The following is a 25,293-nucleotide window of genomic DNA, read 5'->3' on the forward strand; positions in this document are numbered from 1 at the left end:
GTAGTCAGCCATCTCTTTATGTCACACATACTCATGGATGTTTATTTTACACTTTATACTGCCTGGCCCAGCCCTGGCCATTGCAGCCATTCAGGAAGTCAACAAGCAAATGAAAAGTGTTTGTCTCTGTCTCTCCCAATCTGTCATTCCAACTTTCAGATAAATAAATAAATCACTTTAAAAATTTGGAAAAAAATAGTTGACAAAGTGTCCACTGCTGACTCTACAATACTCCTTCCCAGCTGGTCCTGAGCATTGGTGGTGAGAGGAGGGGTAGAACAAGAACATAATCAGGTCCCAGGAACCCAGAGCCCTCTGCACCTGCTCCTCACCCAGCTGCCTTCTGCTCATCAGGGCAGCTTCACCACAATTAGGACCAGGAGGATTCTGGGCTCAGCAAATGAGGGCCCAGCAGGGAGAGGGCAGAGCCAGCCCCAGGGCTCCACAGCGTGCACAAGGAGCCTTTTCCCCTGGCAGAGCCAAACTCCTGACACTGACATGTTGACAGCAGTGAGAGTGTCCCTGAGCGCTGGGACTCAGGGAAGGATAAAGAGGCCTGGCTGTGCTGCTCTCCACAGCTCCCGCCAGAGCCCCTGCACACTGCTCAGGTGAGTGATGCTGAGTGCCAGGGGGGCTGCCCCAGGCAGGGCTGGTCAGGGGCAGGTGGGGAGAGGGAGGGTCTCAGCTCCCCTGTGCCTGTGGAAGAGGAAGGTGTGAGGACCCAGGGAGAGGATGGGGATCCCTTCCCAATGCACCCAGCAGTGTCTGCTTGTCTGGCCCTGGAGGGAGCCGCTGTGCAGCAGCACCACTGATGCTCTGAGCCCAGGGCTGCTGGGTTTCCCAGGCATGAGGGAGGCTGGGGGCATCAGGCAGCAGTGGGCTTTCAGCCTGCAGTGGGGAGCTCTTCCCCCAGGCTCCCTGCCCTTCTGCACTCTCCCTCCCGGCACTGGGATTTTTGTTGTTGCTTTAACTCAAGTGTGTCTTCTGTCTGCTGTCCTTCAGTCTTTTCAGGATGGCATATCCTTGGCTTCTTTATTATGATTCTGCTTTTTCTGAATCTCCCGTCCCTGAAACCAACAATAACACACAGAACCTAATAATAGAGATGTGAAGAAAGCCACAACCAAGGTGAGGACCCAGAGTGACCCTGACATGGTGTCTCCTCTTCTTCAGGGCACTGACTTAGGCACTGCATTCATGTGCTTGTTAACCCTCAGATACACCGAGGTTGAACAAAGCACGATTTGGTTTACAGATGGCAACTTTGGTTCTGAGGGAGGCCAGGGAGTATGTCCAAGGTCGTATGTAGGAATGCTCTTTGGGAAACGCAGAGTAAGGACAGGGTAAGCAGGAGGGGAAAAAAAAGGTTCCATCTGATCCCACCAGAGAAGAATGGAACACCATTTACGTATACATGATTCTTAAGTATATATTTTATTTTTTATAGGCAGGTAGTAACTGCACAGATTCATGGGTACAGAATGACATTTCAACACTTGAACACAATGTGTTCTGATCAGGGTATGATGACTGCCATATGCAGACTTCTACAGCATCATCATTTCTTTGGGGACATTCAGTATCCTTCCACTTGCTGTTCTGAAACATACTTTGAATTGTTGTCAATCACAGATACATTGCTATTCAATAAAACACTAAAAGTTACCCCTGCTATTCACCTGCACCCTTCTACCCACAACCCTTCTCTCTCCACCCCCTAAACCTCCATACACCCTTCCCGGCCTCTGGGAACTGCTTTTCTATTCTCTGCTTGTTTGAGATGTACATTTTAGCTTCCTCATATGACTGAGAATATGTGGTGTTTCTTTTGTGCCTGGCTTATTTCCCAATACTCATTTGAGGGGTGGTAGCAAGGATGGGAGACAGGCAGCAGCACAGCCCAGCTGGGTCAGCTGTTGAGTGTGAGCCGTGAAAAGAAGTTCCTCAGGATCATGGCTTAGAGCTGACAGAGGACCTTGCACTTGTGCAGTGATTGGGGAAAAGTCCTCATGTTCATCTGGACATGAGGGACACATAGAAGGCTCTTATGAAAATGCAGGTGATGCACTAACATAAAACGTGCATTAAATTGTAGTTATTACCATCTCTGTGTCAACAGAGTAAGATCGAAGAAAGGGAGAAAGGAAGAGGAGAGAACTATGGACACGTACATATTTCAGATTCGGTTCTTTTCAGCAAACACATAGATACTGCACAGGCCTGCCCTAGGTCACCTTTAGTTTTTGTGTTGCTTGAAAGATCCTTCATTCTGTTCCAGAACTTGGAAGATGACTTGGAGTGATGTCATCCAGAGAATGATCTTCTTTTCTCTCACTGGACCTGGAGTTGTGGGGAACTTCCTTGTGCTTGTGAGATATGTATGCACATTAGTCATCGGGTCTGAGAAAAAATCTATAGACCTTATCCTCATCCACTTGGCTTTTTCAAACATACTCATTATTTGCACCACAGGGGTCAGAGACATAACCACTGTCATTTATTTCAGAAATTTCCTAGGTGACATTGGTTGCAAAGCTGTGATTTACCTGAACAGGGTGGCTCGGAGCCTCTCCATCTGCACCACCTGCCTCCTCAGTGTAGTCCAGGCCATCACTGTCAGCCCTGGAACCACCAGGTGGAGAAAGCTCAAACCCCGCACTGCCTGGCAGCTTCTTCCCTACCTCCTCCTCTTCTGGGTCTTTAGTCTTCTCATAAGCTCTAACCTGCTCCACTACATCACAGCAGTCAACAGCGTGAACGGGTCTGGAGTTAGAACATACATTAGATATTGCTACATGCTACCAGCTGGGCGAATAGTTAAGTGGCTTTTCTTATCCCTCATGGCTCTTCGGGACCTCACCTTTCAGAGTGTCATGGGCTGGAGCAGTGGGCACATAGCTCTCCGTCTGTACAAACATCACAAGCGTGTCCTCTACCTCCAGAGCTCCAGGACTGCAAAACATCCCAGCCCAGAGGTCAGAGCTACTCAGAGCACTCTCATTCTCATGACCTGTTTCCTCTTCTCCTATTGGACAGATTTCATTTTCTCCCTCTATACAGGGTCCACCTTCACTGGGATTTTCACAATATCCAATATCAAAATACTTCTAGAACTCAGTTATGCCAGTCTCAGTCCCTTTGTCCTAACCAGCAGGGATGTTCATGTTAGTAAATGCTGGAGAGCTCGCTGAGGAGGGCAGAGAGCTGCTTCTGTCCTGACTGCTCCAGGTACTAAAGATCTGTCTCCAAGGATTGCCTTTCCCAGCCTGCACAAAAACATGAAGTTCATGAGGGCTTATAAAAACAGACTTTAATAAGCCTGGTGCAGGCCATCTAAGCTGTTCAGCAGATCCAGGAACCTGGAAGTAGTCTTCGTAGTCTCCAATTCTGCCATGCCTGTCACTGGGCTTTTATCTTCTTGCTTGAACACTTGTTGCTGTACTTCAGTCCGCATAGTCAGCATCATGAGCATGAACAAAAATGGGTAAGTAACAGAGAAAAAGGGACTATATGTATTTACACTCTTTCTGTGTCTTTTGTCTCTTTATTTGATTATTTATTTTGAAAGAGTTACAGAAAAAGGGAGAGAGATTTTCCATCTGCTGGTTCACTCTCCAGATGGACGTGGCAGCCAGTTTTGGGTAAGCCGTGGCCGTCCAAATCCAGGAGTCAGGAGCTTCACCTGTGTCCCCCACATGGGTGGCAGGGACCCAAGCACATGGGCTATCCTCTGCTGCTTTGCCCAGGTCATTGGCTGAATGCTACATCAAAAATTGGCCAGCCAGGCCAAGAACTGGCACCCACATGGGACACTGGCTTCTCAGATAGCAGCTTTATCCACTGCCTACCTCTGTCTCTCTTTTTCACCATCTCTTTTCCCTAAGAAAACAAAACTTTACCTGAAATCCCCATAAATATTGGAATATATTGGTACAATTTTACTGCTTGGCTGCTTCTAAATGTAAGGTTGAATGAGGAACTTTCCTTCCACAAGATAACCCAGTCGGGCTGTGGCTCTCTGCACGAAGTGTGTGACTCACAGCCCTGGCCCCCATGAGATCAGTCACTTTGGAAGGAGGGAGAGTGAGAGAAGAAAAGAGTTGAAGGCTATTCCCACTGTGATCCTGGGATACACAAACCTGTCTGCAGAAGCTTCCCTTGATCTGAGTGTTATATCTTTAATAAATGGAAGGCACTGGCAGAGCGATCGATCCACAACAAAATGATTGATTATTTGGTCCTTCATAACTGACTCTGACTCTTAGACATGAGGGGTCAGAAGAAGCGGCTTAGAGTAAAGGAAAGGCCAGGCTGCCTGTAGACGGGAGGCTATGAGCTGGAGAGCGAGGGGAGAAAGGACAAAAGTTCGGCCCAGTCTTGAGGAGCACATTGTGATGGTCCCAGTGAGACTCCTTGTGTCCACGTGGAGCACGTGGCGTAGAGCTGGGGTATCTGCTGTTGTGCTCTCTGAACGCTCCAAGAATCTTGGTATCGAATGGAAAGTACGGTTTCGGCCAGCAACTCAGGGCTCACAGATCACCTGCCTGCTGTCTTTCGTCAACGCACTCTAACAGTAATGAAGTACCCCCTACTCTACTGTTTTTCAAAAACTTTTTGATGGCAAATAATGTAGAATAATTAACAGTAACAGGTATGGGTTACTGTGCAACATTTCAATGCAAGTATACATCAGGTACTAATCAAATCAAGGTACCTAACATTCCCCTTCTTGGACATTACTTTAGGCTTGGGGGCCTGGAGCTCCTTTCTTTCATTACCCATAAAATATACCCTAGGTTATTTTGAGCTGTAGTCACCCCTCCATGCTGTGTGATACTACAGTCTTATTCCTTTGATGTAACTCTTACCTGTTAACTCTTATCTGTTACCCATACTCCCTCTGAGCACCCATATCCCTTCCTGTTTCTAGTAATTTCTATTCTGTATTCAAGTTGAGTTTTCAGCTTCTACATATAAGGAATAAGCAAGTGATATTTGTCTGAGTCTGCTTTATTTTCCTTAATGTCTTCTATAAACATTCATTTTGCTGACAATGACAGGTTTTCACTCTAAGCAGGATAATGCGCCATTGTGCATGTATACCACATGCACATTTTCTTCACCCATCCATTTGGTGATGAACACCTTGGTTGATTCAGTATCTTGACTATTGTTAATGCTGCTGCAGTAGACACATGATAGAGCAGTATTTCATGTCTTTTTGGCTATATACCCAGTGGTTGGATTGCCTGATCAAAGAGCAGTTCTACTTCTAGTCTGTTAAGGAATCTCCATACTTTTTCCATAGTCAATGTACAAATTTACAGTTTTTACAGGACTCTCTCAGTGTGTAATTTTTGACCTCATGCACAGTCATTTCCTTGGGGAAGGGTGGTTTGTTCTTTGATGATAGCAAACCACCTTGCTTGCAGTGACACTGTCTTCAGTCTGCATAGACTGGAGCAAAGTTAGGTTGCAAGTTAAGTTTCTTTATTGCTAAATGTTCTAAGAATTGCTTTTATTTTGTACAACACTGGATACCTAGAGTTGAAGAAGAGCTTTCTGCCACTTCAGACCATGGGACTCTGATCCCTGAAGGCTCAGCCATTAGGTTCCTACCCACCCACATGAGGACCTGGTTCAATTTCTGGGTCCTGGCTCAAGCCATGGTAGTTTTTTGTATTTGGGGAGTGAATCAGCAAATAGAAATTCTCTCTCTCCAGCCCTCATTCCTTTTCTCTCTCCCTCTTTGACTAAATAACAATAACAATAATAATTTTCATAAAAATACATTTTAAAATGTACCAATATCAAATGAATGGTCAAAGAAGCATAAAACAGATAGGATAAATAGAAAACAAGTAGAAAAACTGTAGTATTTAATGTCAACATGAGCAATAACATAAAGATGGACTCAAAGTACGGAAAGCAGGAAGTGTAGTGAAGAGAACAAAATCAAGATGATTAGGGTCCATGTGCGGAAGGGCACAGGTGGTCACGATGAAAGGAAGTGAGAGTGAATACTTCTCATGCAAGTGTTTCTAAGGATTTTGGAATTCTCTTTCAACAAAGAGCTTGCAATAAAACAACCAAAGACATGACAGGATTTGTATTAGGTAGCCAGCAGCGCCTTCCTACAGGGTAGGGTCCCAAAGGAAGAGTCGAGCTAAAGAGAGAGAGAAGCTACTCCTTGGGGCGCCACGGATTCAGACTGGAGCTGGGTGGCAAGGATCAAGGCTACCAGAGAACTGCCAAGACCTTAAAGACAGTCGAGGGGGGTCAGGAAGGGGGGTTGGGGGGGAGTGTTGGAAAACGGTATTTCAGGTTAGGGTCGAACTCACAACCTAGGCATCCCCCGAACATGCACTCCTCTATAAGTACCGTGCGCCATTGCACCACTGAAGAGCCCAATGCCTGTCATATCAGTGTGATCAACCGCCTAGACCGGAGCCCAGGGCCCATGACTCGCATTCCGCTGTCCCAGAGCCCTGGCACCACCCGAGTCCCCGGCCGAGTCTCCCCAGGTGCGCTCCGTGTCCCGGGCCGGGTGTCCCCGGGCGCGCGGGAAGCCGGCCTAGCTTGGGTTTGGTCCCCACAGGAGCCACCGGCTGGAGGCGCCGAGCGCGCTCTGCGGGCGAGAACGAAATCGGACGCGTCCTGGTTGGGGAGCAGGCAGAGCGCGGCCGCTGCCTCGGGGGTCCCGAGCCCGGGGGAATGGGAATCCTCGGGGAACCAGGGAGCCCCTTGAGTGGGAGTTACCAAAGCCGCGCTCCAACCCTCACGGGAACGAACGCGCCCGCCCCTGGGACGGGAGAGGGCGGCCGCTTCTCCTGAGAAGCCCTTGGGGAGAGGGGAACCCGAGTCTTTTCATATCTACACATTGAAGTGATTCCCGCAGACTAATAAAGTGCCCATCTCAGGTGGTTAGCATTTTGCACATGGGGTGCAGCACTGGGGTCTCAGGAAGTTACAGCACAGGACGCTGTACTAACCGCAGTCGCCTTGCTCTGTGTGGTTCCATCTCTGGGTTCTCCTCCCAGGAACAGCAACTTGGTACTCCTAGGCCAGCTCCTCACCATATCCCTGTGTCTCTGCCCCTCAACCACCTTTCCACTCTCAGCTCCTGAATACGCAGCTGGCTTTAGAGTCCACAGACCTGGGAAATCATGCACTGTTTTTCTTTCTGTGTCTGGGGGGTTTCACTTTGAATAAAAGCAGCCACATAATTTGTGTTGTTGTAAATGGCAGAGTCTTCTTTTTAAGAATGGATACTAAATCAGCAGGTTTGTAAAAGTTTGTGGAAAAAGGAATGGAAAGACAGAATGTGTCTCCCAGGACATTTTTGAAGCTCTGGCCCTGACCATATTTGCTTTATGTGTCCTCAGAGGGTAGACACTTTGTTCCCATGTCTTCCTTTCAGTGCTGTTGCAAGCAAGAGTCCTCTGATGAGAAACCATAATCATTAAAATTGTATTCCCCTCTTTTGCCTCTGGCAGTTTGCCAGACCCCTTTTCTTTAGCAGTTTGATTGTGATGAGCCTGGTATAATTTCTTTGAGTTTATGCTGCTGGTAGATTGAAATTTTTGAATCTGTAGGATGCTGTCCTTTGCCAAATCTGGGAAGTTTTTAGCCATTAACCACTCAAGTAGATTTTCACCTCATCCTTTGCTCTCTGATACAAAGAAGACATATTATGTATTTGAAAGGCAGAGTTGGCTCCCAGAGCTGTCTTCCATTCAGTGGGGGTCTCCCACATCCATGGCAGGGGCCCAGACACCATCTTTCCCATTTTCATGAAATGGAGCAGCCTGGACTAGAACCAGCGCAAGTGGCAATGGAACATACTGAGTCAAACCCTGGCCTGATTCTATTGAGGTTGTAATATGAGGGTGTGTTTCCTTGTCTATCGTTCTGTTGTGCTTGGTCACTGTTTTCTGTTTGACTTCACTGAACCCACCCTCTGTCCTCTCTATTCTGTCACTGAGCCCATGGAGTGTTTTGTTTGATTGGTTTTAATTGTCCTGATTTATGCAACAAATCAAATTACAGCTCTGGCTTCTTTGTATACTCCATTCTTTCCTGAGACTTCCTGGCTTTCTGCCCATTTCAAGAGAATCTGTCATTACTTCTTGAAACACTGTTACAACTGTTTGATGATATTTGTCAAATATCCAATATCTACATCTTCTCATCATTGGAATCTATGTATTGCCACCACACAGGAATTAGGATTTCCTAGTTCTCCACATGCTGAATAATGTGGGATGTAGCTGGGCCACTCTGAGCGTCCAGCACTGTTTCCTCTGCATCTTTTATCCAGGGTTGCTACTATTGTTTTTGCAGGCAGTGCACAGGTGTGTGTGACTTGCAAGTGTCACCAGCTCTGTGTTGTGATTCAATGCCCACTCCACTTCCAAAGCCTATTGAATGCTTTGGAGAGATTTCTGGAGTGTGTGGGAGCCAGTGGTCAGGTCTCAGAGTCCATAGTGTGTTGTGTAGCATGAGAGACATATGTCACATGGCAGAGGTCTGCCCAGGAGTCCCCAAGGGGGTCCACCTTGTGGGTGTTTGCACAGTCACAGCAGGACCTGTGGACTAAGTACTCCACTTGCTCACTTCCTGTTCAGGAAGCTGGGACTGCCATCCAGTGTACAGGGCTTTTGCGGTCCTGTGCTAAATATGGGGCCAGTTACCAAAGCAACCGAGGAGCAAAAGGACAGTTGAGTATCTTTGGCTTTTGTGACCCCAGTTCCTCTGACCCACTGGGGGAAAAGCCCCAGCACCATATAGCGTTGTCGCGTGAGGTGGCCAAGAGTCCTATCGTGTTGTGTCCAGAGGAGTGTTGTGGCGGGTATTTTCTGGATTTCTTCAAAAGCAAGCTATGGAGAATGTGGGCATCGATCCCACCACCTCTCGCATGCTAAGCGAGCGCTCTACCACCTGAGCTAATTCCCCGCCTGCCACCGCCTTCTCTTGTTGGTTTCCCTGAGCCCTGGCGGCTGCGCATCTGCACATCTGCGCCTCCGGCTGCTCCCGGGGCCGGCTGGAGCACAGAGCCGGTCAGCCCCTCTCACCACGTCCGGGACTCTACCCAGCGAGCGTCTACCCTCAATGGCCGGGGTCGGGCGAGGCCTACGCCGCCTCCGTCCTGCAGGGGACACGGCCCGCTGAGGGGGTGGGCGCCGAGACACGCGGTGCTGCCGGAATCCCACGGCGCAACCCCGCGTGTTCGGGAGAAGACGCCGGGGAGCAGCCACTCGCGGGGCTGCACTGAAGCTCGGGGTGGCCAGGGCCGGGGGCCACCTCCCGGGTGAAAGAAGAAAAGGCAAAAGCCGCTGCTCCCGCCCGGTTTCGCACCGGGGAGCTCTCGCGTGGGAGGCCAGCGTGATGACCGCTACACCGCCGAAACACCGCCAGGAGGACGTCTGTCTTCCCTGGTGGCTGTGTGGAGACCACTTGGAAACGCGCTCTTTTAGTGGACAGCGAGCGCTGTGTATGAAATGCGCGTGACCGGGTCCTCCAGGCGGTGCGCACTCGCTGCCCACGTCCTGTCTGTGGAGAACTACAGCCTGCTCGCCGCGGTCCTCACACGACGTCCCCGTCAAGACCAGCCGCCGTGCTGGGCAACAGGTCTCCTCATTCCCGGACCCGGACCCGCGTGCTTTGACCTGCACCTCCTCGGATCTTCACCCCCACCCCACCCGCGGCTGCTCCTTGTACGCGGTACCCAGCACGTTTCTCTCTGCTTCTGCGAGTGGGACTTTTTAGATCCCACCCCTGAGGGCAATCACGTGCCTTCTTCTCTGTGGTCCTGAGTTAATCCATCATGGCGCCCTCGGGGCTCTTCCATGCTGCTTCAGTGACAGGTCTCTCTACCTCCCTCCCTCTCTTTCTCCCCCTTTCTTTCTTGTTATTTTAAAGGCTGAATTACATGCCTTTGTGTGTCTATACCACATTTTATTTTTCCATTTACTAGCTCATGGACAGTGATATTGAGGTCATGCCTAGACTATTTTGAATAAAGCTGTCTTGTACATGGATGCCCCAGTATCTCTCGGTAAACAGATTTCATTTCCTTTTAGTGGGTGACCAGTCGTGACATTGCTTGATCCATGCAAATTCTGTCTTTATTTTGGTGAGGAAGCATCATACTATTTTCCATAATGGCTCCACTAATTCATTGTCCACCAATAGAGTGCAAGGTTCTTTTTAATTCACACCTCCCCAAGCACTTGCTAAGTTGTACTTTTTGATGATAGTCATTCTAATAGATTTGAGATCATATTTCACTGTAGTTTTGATTTGTGCTTCCCTGCTGAGCTTTTCTAAATATACTTGTTGCCTCATCTTTGGTAAAATGTCCCTTCAGATTCTTTGCCAGGTTTTCATCAGATTTTCTGTTGAGTTGGGTGAGTGTCTGACGTGTTAGTAAAATGTTACCATATTATCTGGAGTACGACCTTAGGCTGTGGCTGCACTGCCATTTTGTACAATAAGCTTCAATCCTAAGCCCAGCCTGGCTTACTAGAAGTCAGGTGACCAAATGGCCCAAGCACAAGTGTCACCCCCACCCTAACGGGATTCACTGCTCCCACTTCCTCACCTCTGCAAAGCTTTATAAGACCTGTTCTTACAGGCTGCTATTCTCTCATGCATGGGAGGCATCCTGTTGGGTTTCCCCCATCCCACAATAAACCTTCTTTATTCCAGTGTTGGGTGTATTTTGCGATTTGTCTTGTGGTGAACTTTCTCTATGTATTTTTTTTTTTTTTTTTTTGGACAGGCAGAGTGGACAATGAAAGAGACAGAGAGGAAGGTCTTCCTTTTCCATTGGTTCACCCCCCAATGGCCGCTGCAGCCGGCGCACTGTGCTGATGCGAAGCCAGGAGCCGGGTGCTTCTCCTGGGGTGCTTCCCATGGGGTGCAGGGCCCAAGCACTTGGGCCATCCTCCACTGCACTCCTGGGCCACAGCAGAGAGCTGGACTGGAAGAGGAGCAAACTGGACAGAACCGGTGCCCTGGGCACTAGAACCCTGGGGTGGGCGCCACAGGTGGAGGATTAGCCTATTGAGCTGCGGCGCAGGCCTATGTAATTTTTTTTCATAACCTCTAATCAGATATGTAGTTTGTAAATACTTTTCCATAACCCTGGGCTGCCTTCTCATAATACTGTTGGTTTCCTTTGATTTGCAAAAGATTTTTATGTTTCTGCAGTCCTATTTGTCTACTTTTTGCCATTGTTGCCTGAGATTTAGTGTCCCATCCAAAGAAATATGACTATGACTCACAACTAGGAGCTTCTCCTCTACCTTTCTTCTTCTAGGAATTTTAGATTTTCTGGTCTTACCTTTAAGTTGTCAGTACATTTTTAGTTGGTGTTTTGTATTGGGAAGATACAGTTCTAATTTTCATTCTTCTGCATGTAGTACCCAGGTTCCCAACACCATTTCGTGAAGAGATTATCCTTTCTTGATTGTATATTCTTGATGCCTTTGTCAAAAACCCAAAGACTATATTCAAATATGTTTGGGTTTTTTACTGGACTCTCTATTGTTTTGCTTTTAATTTCTAACTATTTGAGAGCTTGTTTGGAGGTTCTAGCAGGGGAGCGCAGCTACTCATATACCCTTGACCGAAGACCGGTCCTCCTCTAGCGGGGAAGGTTGTCCTCTTCCACTGAGCACGCAGCTTCAGGAGGGACCTGGAAGGTGAAGGAGGAAGGGGACACCCGCCTAGCCAGCCAGATCAGCTGAATCAACCCTGGCGATCAATGGGGTGGCAGAGATCACAGGCAGATCGCCCTCACATCCAGTTTCTGATTATTTGAAAGAGAGAGGGAGAGAAAGGTCTTCCATCCACTGGTTCACTCCCCAAATTCATCCAACAGCCAGTGTTGGCCCTGGGCCAAAGCCAGAAACCAGAAAAACAAGCACCCAAGTAATGGAGCCAAAACTTACTGCCTCCCAGGCTGTATATTAGCAGAAGCTGATATTGGGTTGGAACTGGAATTCCAACTCAGCACTCTGGAATTCAGGCACTCTGATTATGGGGTGTAGGCATCTCAACTAGTGCTTTAACCACTGCAGCAGACACCCAATTTAGTCCCATTGCTTTACATGTCTGTCTTCATGCCAGTACCATGTTATTTTGATTACTATGGATTTATAGTAGATTTGAAGTGAATCTGCTTATTACTTTGATTACCAGTGACATTTTTTATATGGGATCAGGCAGGGTGCTAGATTAAGTCCACAAGCTGGAAGCCACACCTCCCCTGCCCAATGTAATCCTATCCACTACCTGACAGTCAAATAACCCCTTTCCCAGGATGTATCTCCCCTCACCTGGGACTTGGAGGTGGTATGAGGTAACCACGCCCCTTTCCACCTCACCAGAAGCCAGCAACTTGGAGGGGCTTGCTCTCTCCAGGGCACCATTTCTGTACTTCTCTCCCCATCCTGTCCCTTCCTGGCCCACTCTGTTCCTGAGCCATGCCCAAGTGCGTGTTTTTTTCCTCTATTTAAATAAACTTGATCACTTTGTGTTAGGAAAAGAGGCGCAGACTAGAGAGGAGGCAGTGTACGAATTTACAGCCAGACCGCATTTCTTCAGAGAAAATAAATTCGTAGAGGTGGGTGACCAGCTGCCTGTATGCACACTGATGGGCCTTGGGAGCCTGGAAAAGAATACAGGGTGGGGGTGTGAAGGCAATAGGGTATGAGGCCCAATTGAGATTCAAAGGCAAGGAATACATTCCTATGTTTATCTATCTTTTGGGCAATGAGCAAGAATGGCTGAGGCTTATGTCCTTGTTCCATCACTTTGTGCACTGTATTTGTGCCTGAACTTAGAATGCTTCAATAGGTAAAAGAAAATGACCTGGAATAGGGGTTTAGACCCTACCTCGCCCACTACATTTTAACTGTGTGAATTGTTCCAATCCGTGAAGACTGGCTATCTCTATTATTTGTGTCTTCAATGTCTTTTATCAATATTTTATATTTTGAGGGTACAGATCTCTCATCTTCTTAATAAAATTTATTCTTAGGTGTTTAATGTGCTTTTTGTAGTGGTTACTAATGGGACAGTTTTCAGGACTTCTTTTCAGATAAGTTGTTGGTTCACATTCTTTGACTCTGTACTGTCTTTTGCGCATTCTTCACAGACTGGCCTCATGTAGATGGACGTCACCAATCATCCTGCTTAGAGATTCAGGTGCTTCTCAAACTTTTGTGTTCCAAGCACTGTCTTCCTAGTGGGCTGAGGAAACTGGGACTCACTTTATTTCCAGTGGATTCCTTCACTGTGGGGAGGGGGAGGGTCCTGTCTGGGGTATGTCCCAGTCATACAGATCGGACTTCTAAAAACACAGAACCTCCAAGGCAGTACTTAACAGTCCCACCTTGGCTGATGCACAAGGTTACCTGACTGCTGTGTTGTCGGTTTTGTTTTCCCTGTGTCTCTTTCACTGTCTTCCAAGTAACACTCTGGAGCTTCTCTGTGGCTTCCTTTGGGGAGACCGCACCCGGACAGAATAAGGCACCTGAAATGGGGTGTGATGTGTGGGTGCTGAGATGCCCTCACTGCCACTTCTCTGCCACATCGGTGGCTTATGGGGACAGTAGGTGAGAACACTTGTGAAAATGCAATATAATCTTAGTATTACTAATCTTTCCAACATTATCCTCTAGCTCTTATTTCCTTCACTTCCATTTCATTGTACTTGATACAAACAGCATTATTTTTTTCTCACTTATTTTCTACAACTCGTTTGGGAATTAAATGTTCATTTACCTACACATCATGATAAAATGATTAACTTCTACTTCAGTTGGCCTAGATTATCAGATTGGATAAAAATAAGGAAAGAAGACCTTAGTAGTATCCAACATGTGTTCTTTGGGAGTGTCTCTGAAATCTGTTGTTATCTATAATGTTTGTACTGCCTTTGAAATTTAATTTCATCGATTAAAGAACTGGGACATTTGTGCAGTAGACTTCTTGACATTTGAATTATACCCATTCCTGTGGTGCCATGAAACATGCTGTTGCCAGTCCCAAAAGGAAAAATACCATACATTCTCCCTAATACAAATAGAGCACCAAAAAGGTAAACTATAGAAGGGAAATCAACACTTTGAGATGCAATGACTTTGAACAGCCCTTGTCTCAACAGCTGAAGAACATTTTTTTTAATTTCATGCTATTTGTTGAACTCTTAGTATAATCATATGTGTATAAAGATAATTGAATATAGATACTAGAAAAAATAAGAATGGAGTTAGCATACGGAGGAGGAAGAGAGGTGGGAGGGAGGGTACAGTGGGAAGAATCACTATGTTCCTAAAGTTGTACTTATGAAATGCATGAAATGTGTATTCCTTAAATCAAAGGTTGTTGGAGGAAAAAATGTATTCTCCGCATTATTTTCCATAAATGCACAACTAGACTGATGGGCTGGATTAGATTCCGCCTGATGTTTTTGCTTTGGCAAGGTCCATACAGGAGGGGTCAGATTTTCCTCTAGGTGTTTATGAAACTGATGACCCCATGATGGCCAATGTGATTGTGGTAGCAAAGGATGCTATGCAAAGTCATAAAAGGTCAGGAATATGTTTCAGAGCAAGATAGGTGTTGCAGCGAAGCCATGTATATCAGAACATATTTAATCTTTACTTCAGAAACCGTTTCTGGATTGTTCGGGATTTGAGGTGGAGATCAGAGTGAGAATGGTCCACACAGAAGGAACATAAAATTAGATCAGGCAAAATTCATTGGTGAAGCCACTAAGTGGAGATTCTGAATTTCATTTTTATTTGAGGGACTGGGAATGGCTCTGAAAATTCGTGGGTTGGTTAAGGAATCAAAACTGCACCAAGTATGGACTCTTCTAAATTTAGTCAACTATCAGACCTTAGGGTACCACAAAGGAAGGTGTCCAAGGCCTAAGGGAGACTGCAATGGCCGAGACAATTTAGATTAATAGATCTGCCCTTGCACAATAGGGAGTTCCACAGGAAGTGCTTTTCACCATAGCTGCACCAAATACAATCAGAGGACAGTCCCAGGATCCTAGAACAACTGCCACCTCCATTACCAAGTACTCACAGACAGTAGATTGGTCTGACTCATGAAATCTTTGGGATAATGGCACCCTAAGAACTGAAGTAGAAGCATTTGGAGATCACCTGAGCCTTTTATCTACTGTTAAGGTTTTTGTATTTCCTTGATGGTGGTGCTGATAGGGGAATGCATAGGGGAATGCATTGTCAACACTGGCCCCAGAGCCTTAACTTGGGACAAAAGTTCAGCTGCCCCCTCTGAGGCTCGAACTCAGGACCTTCAGATTATGAGACTGACGCGCTGCCTACTGCGCTAAGGAGGCAAGCCCTCAAAATCTCTGATTTGTATACACAGAAAGCATGTCTGTCTGACTTGAATTCTGCCTTGAATTGCTAGACCACGTGCTCACAACTCCTCACTTAACTCTCACTTGAACCACTTCAGAAACTCAGAGCCCCTGCAGCAAAGGGGAACCCAGGCTCCCTGGGGACTCTGCCACAAACCTTCACTGATGAGCTTCTCAGTCTTCCTCATGGGAAATGGGATCACTTACATGGGGGGGGGGGGGCTGTGCAATGGCAAAGAGATGCAAACGGACACTGACCTGAATTGACCCCGATGCCTGGGGACCCAAAGAGTCTCTGAGCACTACCAGTCAGACTCAGAACTCAATAGGGTCAGGGGATCCATGCCTCAGGGGTGAGGTTTATTGCAAGGTCACTGTCACTTGATAATCTTTGCTCCCTTGTAGGTAATGCGCTATTTTTCTCAGACTGCTTTGGGAGCTTCATTGTCTTAATTTTCAGGAACTTGATTATGATTGACCTGGATATGGACCTTCATAGGCAACCTGCTTAGGGTCCTCTGAGCTTCTAGAAGCTGATCTATCTCTTTCACCAAGTGGGAGAGGCTTCCAGCCACTGCGACTTCAAATCTTGTGGAAGATTTCACAGGAAAATCGATGCAGAGTTCATCTTCCTATGTCAATGGTGTTGCTGAGAAGCAGTCTAAGTATGCTAGAGGTGAGAGGTAGCTGGTGTGCTTCCCGCTGAGCAGGGTGTCCTGCAGATCAAGATTTCCAGTTCCAGGGCCGGCCCTGGGGTAAGCCGCCACCTAGGATGCTGGCACCCATATGGGTGCTGGTTTGTGTCTGGCTGCTCCAGGTCTGATTCAGCTGCCTGGGGAAAGCAGCAAAACATGGCCCAAGTGTTTGGGCTTCTGCCACCCACTTGAGAGACCCAGACAAAGCTGCTAGCTCCTGGCTCCTGGCTTCCACCTGGCCCAGCTCCAGCTGTTGCTCTGTTGCTACCATTTGGGAAGTGAACCAGCAGACGGAAGCTCTCTCTGTTTCTGTCTCTCCCTCTTTCTCTGTAATGCTTTCAAATAAATAAGTCTTTTAAGCAGTATGTTTCCAGTTTCTCTTCCATGCCTCCTACTCTTTAGATTTGTTTAGTTATTATTTTATGCTTGAGAGTCTAAGTTCAATCAAGTTTTAGCAATCCAACATCAATAAAGGAATTACCCAATTATGCTTATATGGGGCACCTACATTCTAGCACACCAACTGTAACCACATTTTTCCACTGAGCTATTCTCAGCTGCATATTCATCTCGACACTTCCTGTCTATTCTTGTTGCTCAGTAAACTCTTCATGGCTCGGTTTGAATACACCACTGTTAATTTCATTCCCAGACACTTAATCCCTTCCTCTGAGTCAAACCTCAATGACTACTTCAGGCAGTGCTGATTTGTCTTGTTCTCCATGTCAGGTACATGGGAGAGGCTGCCATGGGAAAGTTGTGATATTTAGACCAACCTCGTTACCATCTCTCAAATTTAGCAACATTATATCTTCTGTTGTACCTCCTCTTTGGTTCACTATACACACACATATATTTAAGTAATTTTTATTGGTGTATCATTCCTGGTTAGGCTCTTATTTCCAATTTTTATATCTTTAATTCCTACTCCTTTGTACTTCAGAGCTGTCACTTATTCTGTGCTCTCACTCCCTATATTCCATATTTTTTGAGTTCTCACACTCAGGCAAACTGCATAGGTTTTGAAGATAGGATTGCAGTGGTCAATTGGGTGAAAGCCTCCAGGGAGAAGCCTACACTTGAGGCAGCAGGCAGTGCTCTCCAGGAACAAGAACAGTGCCCTGCGGGACCCTGGGAGAGGTGTGAGCGGCCACTGAGTGACTCAGGGAATGCCTACAGCACAGCACCATGTCCTACACTGCACAGAGCTACAATCCTTACCTTTCCAACTTTTGTTTGAAAAGCATCAGTTGTTGTAACTCTTTCAAATAAATAAATAAAACCATCAGTTGTTAGCAAGATCCATAAAGGATTCCAGGTGCATGACCAATACATTCTTCTAACACCAAAATAAAACTTCCTTTAATTAAATAAAAATGAAATCAATTGATTAATTAAAGTAAAACTCCTGTCTCCATCCCTCGGACACTCAACTGCGTTCCCTCCTCCTTCGCCAGAGTTCGCCTCACTTTCCCCTGGAACTGCCCTCTTGGGCGGTGGCAGAAGCAGCGCTGGGAGCGCTCCCACCCGGTTCCCGCCGCCTACACTCAGGGCGCCGTCTGCCACTCGGAGGCTCGGGAACCCGGCCCGGCGGGAGATCCGCCTAGACGTCACGGCCCTTTCAGGAGTGTGGCAAACACCGAGAAAGGGGCTACGTGGAGTGAAATCGGGGTGACAGCGGCAAGATGTCCTCGGACGTCTGCCAAATCAATGCCATGGATGCAAGCTCAGGCCTGTTACAAAACGGGAGAGAGGGAGGAGGGGGAAGCGGCCCCGCCAGGAGGCCCGGACCCGGAGAAGTGGGCGCGCAGCTCAAGCGGGCAAAGGCCACAGAACCAGAGGGAGCGCACGCTGCAGCCGCCCGTGAGCCGTTTGCCAGCCCTAAAAGCAGGACGCCGACGAGGGTGGGATTCGAACCCACGCGTGCAGAGCACAATGGATTAGCAGTCCATCGCCTTAACCACTCGGCCACCTCGTCCCCGCGCGGGGCCACTCCCGAAGGCTTGCCTGTCACAGGGCCCGCGCCGCGGCGCCGAGCGTGTCCGGGCCGGAGGACGCCGCGGTCCAGGGTGGCGACGCGGGGCACTGACGGCGGAACCCGGAGGAAGCCGGAGCAGGCCGGAGGCTGCAGACGTGGGCGGCTCTTTGCTTTGGAAGAGACGGAGAAGGCGGGAGGCTGGGTCGAGGCGGCTCGTGGCTCCCCTCCACCTGCCTCTGCCTGTTAACCCAGCGCCCCCGGTCCTTGTGGAGACGGATTCGGCCTGGACCTGGAGTCCCCTTGGAAGGCGCCCATCACCTACCACGCCGCAGCCTGTGGAGGGTCCAGGGCCCTTGTAGCTCCTCCTTTCCAGGTGCGCTTTTCTCAGCGCTTGCGGAAGCGGCTCTTCCAGGCCCAGGTTTCTCCCCGTGTGCGCAGAGGTGCATACCGTTTTATCCTCCACGTGGCTCTCCCACTCAAGGGGCGCGGCTCACGAAGCACAGCTCTGGGAGCAGAGAGTTGTTCTGTAAAGACTGGTCCTTTCCACATGTATTGCTGCGGTCAGCCATCTGGTAATGTCGCACGCACGCACGCACGCACGCATGGGTTTTTTGTACTAGATTATAATCCAGTGATACAGACGTCCTTTTAGTGTAAATGTTTCCATCGTGTATGTCAGGGAAACGGAGGGAACGTGCACAATGAATTCACAAGCTTAGATTTGTGAAGGCATCATCAACACGTCCACAGGTGGTTAGTTGTGTCATAAATTGCTCGTGAATGTTAATAATCGACAGAAGAATTAAAAGATGGCCGAAATAATTTTTAATTTAATCTGTTGACAATTAGGTGTTGCTTTTGTGCGTGAAAAAGAGTTTCTTTTTACCCTGAAAAGTACAAAATAATAGAAACATTTATATTAGCGTATCTATATATTATTTACCAAGATGTCTTTTCCCCTTTCTGACAAACTGAAAGAGCACTGCTTAGAATAATGTGAGCTAATCAAAACAGCTGCAGAATGGCAAGCATATTTAACCACTGTTAGTAACCTCTCCCTTTATATCACAAAGAGGTAAATCTTCATATTAGCTGCTATGTAGTTTAGAAGTCCTTTAAAGCCCTATAGCTTAACAGCCTTGTCCTCAAAATGTTCTATTAATGATTCATGGGTTAATGTTATGGGCTATTGGATCCAGTGTTGAGACTTCATCAAGTTATGGTGCCTGGAGGTGGGCCCAGTGGGAGTTCTTTAAGTCATGGAGGGGAGTTCTCAGAAGGTTGGTTATATAAGCCAAGCCACCTTGGGCCTGGAGTGTGTGTTCTCTGTCTCTCTCTCCTTCCAGGCTGGCCATGTGATCTTCCCTCTGCATATCTTCCCCATCCATTGCATTCATCAGACAACAGACCAGTGGGGCACCAGAACCATGTATTCATTTATTTGAAAAGCAGAGTTACAGAAAGAGAGGACAAGGCAGCAAGAGAATTCTTCCTCCTCCTGGTCCACTCCCTAAAGGGCTGCCTCACCTGGTGCCTGGCCAAGCAGAGGTGAGGAGCCTGGAACTCTACCTGGCTCTCCCCCATGGGTGGCAGAGGCCAAAGCACTTGGACCTTCTGCTACTGCTTTTTCAAGTGCCTTAGTAGGGAGCTGGATCAGAAACCATCCCTGTAAGAGGTGCTGACATCACAGGTGCATCTTAACCCCCTGAGCCACAATGTGGGCCTCTATTCTCATTTTAATAAGACCATTTTGATGAAAATAATGGGAGAATATGTTCAAACAGAGAGTTAGTGAGATTCTTTGGTGAATAAGGAATCTTTGGGCAGAAAAGAGCTTACCGAATTTAAGAGAAATAAAAGCTACAAGCTAATTTTATTCTCTTTTTATATTATCTATAAACAATTTGCAGAAGGATTTCTATAAGCTTTATAAAAGTGACATCCATGGACATTAAGCCCATTTTTAAAAATACCTTAATGTATTGTATTCCTTTTGAGGATGTTTTATCTGCATAAATTTTATTTTTTCATTTAAAATTTTTCATTTTCTTTGAAATGGAATCAGAGAGAAACAGATTGATATGGGGAGATGCTTCTGTATATCCTTAGACCCAACTCTATACCCCAAATGTTTATTTTAGCATATTTTATATACACTGGCAGAAAAAAATTACATTGGATTTAGCAATGAATGAAGGAAAAATCACATAACCCTCTCAATTGACACAGAAAAAACATTTCACAAAACTCAGTGCCCTTCATTAAAATACCCTGGGAAACCAGGGGTTAGGAGAAAAATACCTCGACATATTGAAGGCCACAATTGCACACCTCGGGCTCACATCATCCTCCAGGGTAAAACACTAAAGCTTTGCTTCCAATAAGAAGAACAAGACAAGGTTGCCTACTTCAGGGGCCTGCACTGTGGCATAGTAGGTTAAGCCTCAGCCTGAGGTGCTAGCATCCCATATGGGCACTGGTTTCTGTCCTAGCTGCTCCTCTCCTGATCCAACTCTTTGTTAATGGCCTGGGAAAGCAGTGGAAGGTGGCCCAAGAGCTTGGGCCCCTGTACTCACATGGGAGACTCATAACAAGGTACCGGCTCCTGGCCTCAGCCTGGCCCAACCATGTCCATCGCAGCCATTTGGGGGAGTGAACTAATACATCTGAAAATAAAATAGTATAAAAAAGAATAAAATACTAGGAATAACCTCAACATAAAAGCAAAAGAACTTGTACACTAAAAACTACAAATCATTGCTAAAAGAAATTAAAACAATAAATGGAAAGACATCCCATCCTCATGGGTGGTAGACTTAATATTTTAAATCAGTCAATACTATGTAAAGCCAACTGCAGATTTAATATAAACTCTATGAAAAAATCCCAACAATACATTTGGCACAAATACAAATATCCAATCAAACATTCATAGTGAATCTAAAGTTACTCTGAATAGCTGGTTTGTGTCCCGGTTGCTCCACTTCTGACCTAGCCTTTTGCAAATTTGCTTGGGAAAGCAGCAAAGGACGGCTCAAGTACTTGGACCCCTGCCAGACACATTGAGATCTGGATGGAGTTCCTGGCTCCTGGCTTCTATCTGGCCCAGCCTTGTCATTGTGGCCATTTGGGAAGTGAACCAGAGGATGAAAGATCTCTCTGTCTCTTCTCTGACTTTTTTAATGCTGTGTTATTCTCTAAAATAAATAAATAAATACATATTTTTAAAAATTTGAAAACAAGTTGAGAAAGTGTCCACTGCTGACTCTACAATACTCCTTCCCAGTTGGTCCTGAGTTTGGTGGTGAGAGGAGGGGGTGGGATGAGAACATAATCAGGTCCCAGGAACCCAGAGCCCTCTGCACCTGCTCCTCACCCAGCTGCCTTCTGCTCATCAGGGCAGGTTCACCACAATTAGGACCAGGAGGATTCTGGGCTCAGCAAATGAGGGCCCAGCAGGGAGAGGGCAGAGCTGGCTCCAGGGGTCCACAGAGTGCACAAGGAGCCTTTTCCCCTGGCAGAGCCAAACTCCTGACACTGACATGTTGACAGCAGTGAGAGTGTCCCTGAGCACTGGGACTCAGGGAAGGATAAAGAGGCCTGGCTGTGCTGCTCTCCACAGCTCCAGCCAGAGCCCCTGCACACTGCTCAGGTGAGTGATGCTGAGTGCCAGGGGGGCTGCCCCAGGCAGGGCTGGTCAGGGGCAGGTGGGGAGAGGGAGGGTCTCAGCTCCCCTGTGCCTGTGGAAGAGGAAGGTGTGAGGACCCAGGGAGAGGATGGGGATCCCTTCCCAATGCACCCAGCAGTGTCTGCTTGTCTGGCCCTGGAGGGAGCCGCTGTGCAGCAGCACCACTGATGCTCTGAGCCCAGGGCTGCTGGGTTTCCCAGGCATGAGGGAGGCTGGGGGCATCAGGCAGCAGTGGGCTTTCAGCCTGCAGTGGGGAGCTCTTCCCCCAGGCTCCCTGCCCTTCTGCACTCTCCCTCCCGGCACTGGGATTTTTGTTGTTGCTTTAACTCAAGTGTGTCTTCTGTCTGCTGTCCTTCAGTCTTTTCAGGATGGCATATCCTTGGCTTCTTTATTATGATTGTGCTTTTTCTGAATCTCCCGTTCCTGAAACCAACAATAACACACAGAACCTAATAATAGAGATGTGAAGAAAGCCACAACTAAGGTGAGGACCCAGAGTGACCCTGACAACGGTGTCTCCTCTTCTTCAGGGCACTGACTTAGGCACTGCATTCATGTGCTCCTTATTTTTCACAGGACACCTGGCTGGTATAAAGCACCAGCCTGTTTACAGATAGCAACTTTGGTTCTGAGGGAGGCCAGGTAGTATGTCCAAGGTCGTATGTAGGAATGCTCTTTGGGAAATGCAGGGTAAGGACAGAGTAAGGAGGAGGAAAAAAAAAAAAAAGGTTCCATCTGAACCACCCAGAGGAAGAATGGAACTTATGCCTAACCTTTGCCAGTCCTACATCAGGCCAGGGGCTGGGCCTGTCTCTTCCATCTCTCTGCCTTAGTTACTAGATAGGGAGCTTGGAGTATGTGAGCTTCTCTGTTTGTTCAAGTGTAATTCTTTTGAGAAGCTACCATTCACATATATATGACTCAAGTATATAGTTTATTTTTATAGGCAGATAGTAATTGCTCAGATTCATGGTACAGCATGACATTTCAACACTTGACACAATGTGTTCTGATCAGGGTATGATGACTGCCATATGCAGACATCTACAGCATCATCATTTCTTTGTTTGGGGAACATTCAGTATCCTTCCACTTGCAATTCTGAAACGTATTTTGAATTGCTGTCAATCACAGATACATTGCTATTCAATAAAACACTAAAAGTTACCCCTGCTATTCACCTGCACCCTTCTACCCACAACCCTTCTCTCTCCACCCCCTAAACCTCCATACACCTTTCCCGGCCTCTGGGAACTGCTTTTCTATTCTCTACTTGTTTGAGATGTACATTTTAGCTTCCTCATACGACTGAGAATATGTGGTGTTTCTTTTGTGCCTGGCTTATTTCCCAATACTCATTTGAGGGGTGGTAGCAAGGATGGGAGACGGGCAGCAGCACAGCCCAGCTGGGTCAGCTGTTCAGTGTGAGCCATGAAAAGAAGTTCCTCAGGATCATGGCTTAGAGCTGACAGAGGACCTTGCACTTGTGCAGTGATTGGGGAAAAGTCCTCATGTTCATCTGGACATGAGGGACACATAGAAGGCTCTTATGAAAATGCAGGTGATGCACTAACATAAAACGTGCATTAAATTGTAGTTATTACCATCTCTGTGTCAACAGAAGCAAGACAGAAAGAAGAAAGAGGAGGAAAAGAGAGGCCTGCTAGGAAAGAGGAGGGAATATGGACATGTACTTACTTCAGTTAGTGTTCCTTTCACCAATGCAGAGAAAATGTGCAGACCTGACCTTGGTCAACTTGACTTATTTGTGTTCCTTGAAAGGTTTCCCTAGTTCTGTTCCAGAACTTAGAAGATGACTTGGAGTGACGTCATCCAGAGAATGATCTTCCTTTCTCTCACTGGACCTGGAGTTGTGGGGAACTTCCTTGTGCTTGTGAGATATGTGTGTACATTAGTCATGGGGTCTGAGAAAAAACCCACAGGCCTTATCCTCATCCACTTGGCTTTTTCAAACATACTCATTATTTGCACCACAGGGGTCAGAGACATAACCACTGTCATTTATTTCAGTAACTTCCTAGGTGACATTGTTTGTAAAGCTGTGATGTACCTGAACAGGGTGGCTCGGAGCCTCTCCATCTGCACCACCTGCCTCCTCAGCATAGTCCAGGCTGTCACTGTCAGTCCCAGGACCACCTGGTGGAGAAAGCTCAAACCCCGCAGTGCACAGCAGCTTCTTCCCTACCTCCTCCTCTTCTGGGTCGTTAGTCTTCTCATAAGCTCTAACCTGCTCCACTACATCGCAGCAGTCAGCAGCGTGAATGGGTCTGGAGTTAGAATGTATGCTGAATATTGCTACATGCTACCAGCTGGGCGAATAGTCAGGTGGCTTTTCCTCTCCCTCATGGCCCTTCGGGACCTCACCTTTCAGAGTGTCATGGGCTGGAGCAGTGGGCACATGGCTCTCCGTCTGTACAAACATCACAAGCGCGTCCTCTACCTCCAGAGCTCCAGGACCACAAAACATCCCAGCCCAGAGGTCAGAGCTACTCAGAGCACTCTTGTTCTCATGACCTGTTTCCTCTTCTCCTATTGGACAGATTTCATTTTCTCTTTCTACATAGGGTCCACCTTGACAGGGATTTTCACTATATCAAATATTAAAATACTTCTAGAAGTTGGTTATGCCAGTCTCAGTCCCTTTGTCCTGATCAGCAGGGATGCTCATGTTGGTACATGCTGGAGAGCTCACTGAGAAATGCAGGGAACTGCTTCTGTACTGACTCCATCAGGTTCAAAAATATATCATAGGTACTGCCTTTCCCTGCATTTACAAAACATTACATTCATTAACATTTCTGAAAGCAGACAATGTTTGAATAAGAAGTCTGGTACCATGCTATCTAAGCTGGGTCAGTGGAACCAGGAAGCTGAAAAGATCCACACTTCCCAGTCGCCCATTCTGCCATCCTTGTCTTCTGGCTTTTGTCTTCTTGCCTGTGCACTTGCTGCTGTACTTAGCATTTTGAGCATGAAGAAAGCCGAGACAATAACAGAGAAATGTGACTATGGATTTATACACTCTATGTCTCTTTCTGTTTCTGCATCTCTTTGTCTATAAGAAAACAAACTCTTTCTGAAATCCCCATAAATATTGGAATATATTGTAATTTTATTACTTGGCTGCTTCTAAATGTAAGGTTGATTGAGGAATGTTCCTTCCACAAGATAACCCAGTCGGGCTGTGGCTCTCTGCATGAAGTGTGTGACTCAAGGCCCTGGCCCCCATGAGATCAGTCACTTTGGAAGGAGGGAGAGTGAGAGAAGAAAAGAGTTGAAGGCTATTCCCACTGTGATCCTGGGATACGCAAACCTGTCTGCAGAAGCTTCCCTTGATCTGAGTGTTATATCTTTAATAAATGGAAGGCACTGGCAGAGCCGTTGATCCATAACAGAATGATTGATTATTTGGTCCTTCATAACTGACTCTGACTCTTAGACATGAAGGGTCAGAAGAAGCGGCTTAGAGTAAAGGAAAGGCCAGGCTGCCTGTAGACGGGAG

The 25,293-nt window shown here is 47.1% G+C and overlaps 2 protein-coding genes, 1 long non-coding RNA gene and 3 other non-coding genes across 6 annotated transcripts in view; 3 read left to right on the top strand and 3 right to left on the bottom strand.

The window, feature by feature from the left end:
• LOC103345140 (uncharacterized) overlaps positions 1-25,293 on the top strand; it is a 297,246-nt gene that overhangs the window by 264,975 nt on the left and 6,978 nt on the right. The gene's annotated exons all lie outside the window — the stretch shown is intronic.
• On the top strand, positions 2,289-3,191 carry ORYCUNV1R1630 (vomeronasal 1 receptor oryCunV1R1630). Its single transcript, NM_001167315.1, has one exon. The coding sequence runs from the start codon at positions 2,289-2,291 to the stop codon at positions 3,189-3,191; it is 903 nt and encodes a 300-aa protein (NP_001160787.1).
• On the bottom strand, positions 8,883-8,955 carry TRNAA-AGC (transfer RNA alanine (anticodon AGC)). Its single transcript has one exon. It is a non-coding gene; the product is annotated as a tRNA-Ala (tRNA).
• Positions 15,313-15,385, bottom strand: TRNAM-CAU (transfer RNA methionine (anticodon CAU)). Its single transcript has one exon. It is a non-coding gene; the product is annotated as a tRNA-Met (tRNA).
• Positions 18,001-18,082, bottom strand: TRNAS-GCU (transfer RNA serine (anticodon GCU)). The gene has a single exon. It is a non-coding gene; the product is annotated as a tRNA-Ser (tRNA).
• LOC138849895 (putative vomeronasal receptor-like protein 4) lies at positions 23,584-24,486 on the top strand. The gene has a single exon (XM_089333525.1). The coding sequence runs from the start codon at positions 23,584-23,586 to the stop codon at positions 24,484-24,486; it is 903 nt and encodes a 300-aa protein (XP_089189651.1).

The sequence above is a fragment of the Oryctolagus cuniculus genome, chromosome 5 (genome assembly GCF_051225735.1).
Source record: "Oryctolagus cuniculus isolate XC-2025 breed Fujian yellow rabbit chromosome 5, ASM5122573v1, whole genome shotgun sequence".
NCBI lineage: Eukaryota > Metazoa > Chordata > Mammalia > Lagomorpha > Leporidae > Oryctolagus > Oryctolagus cuniculus.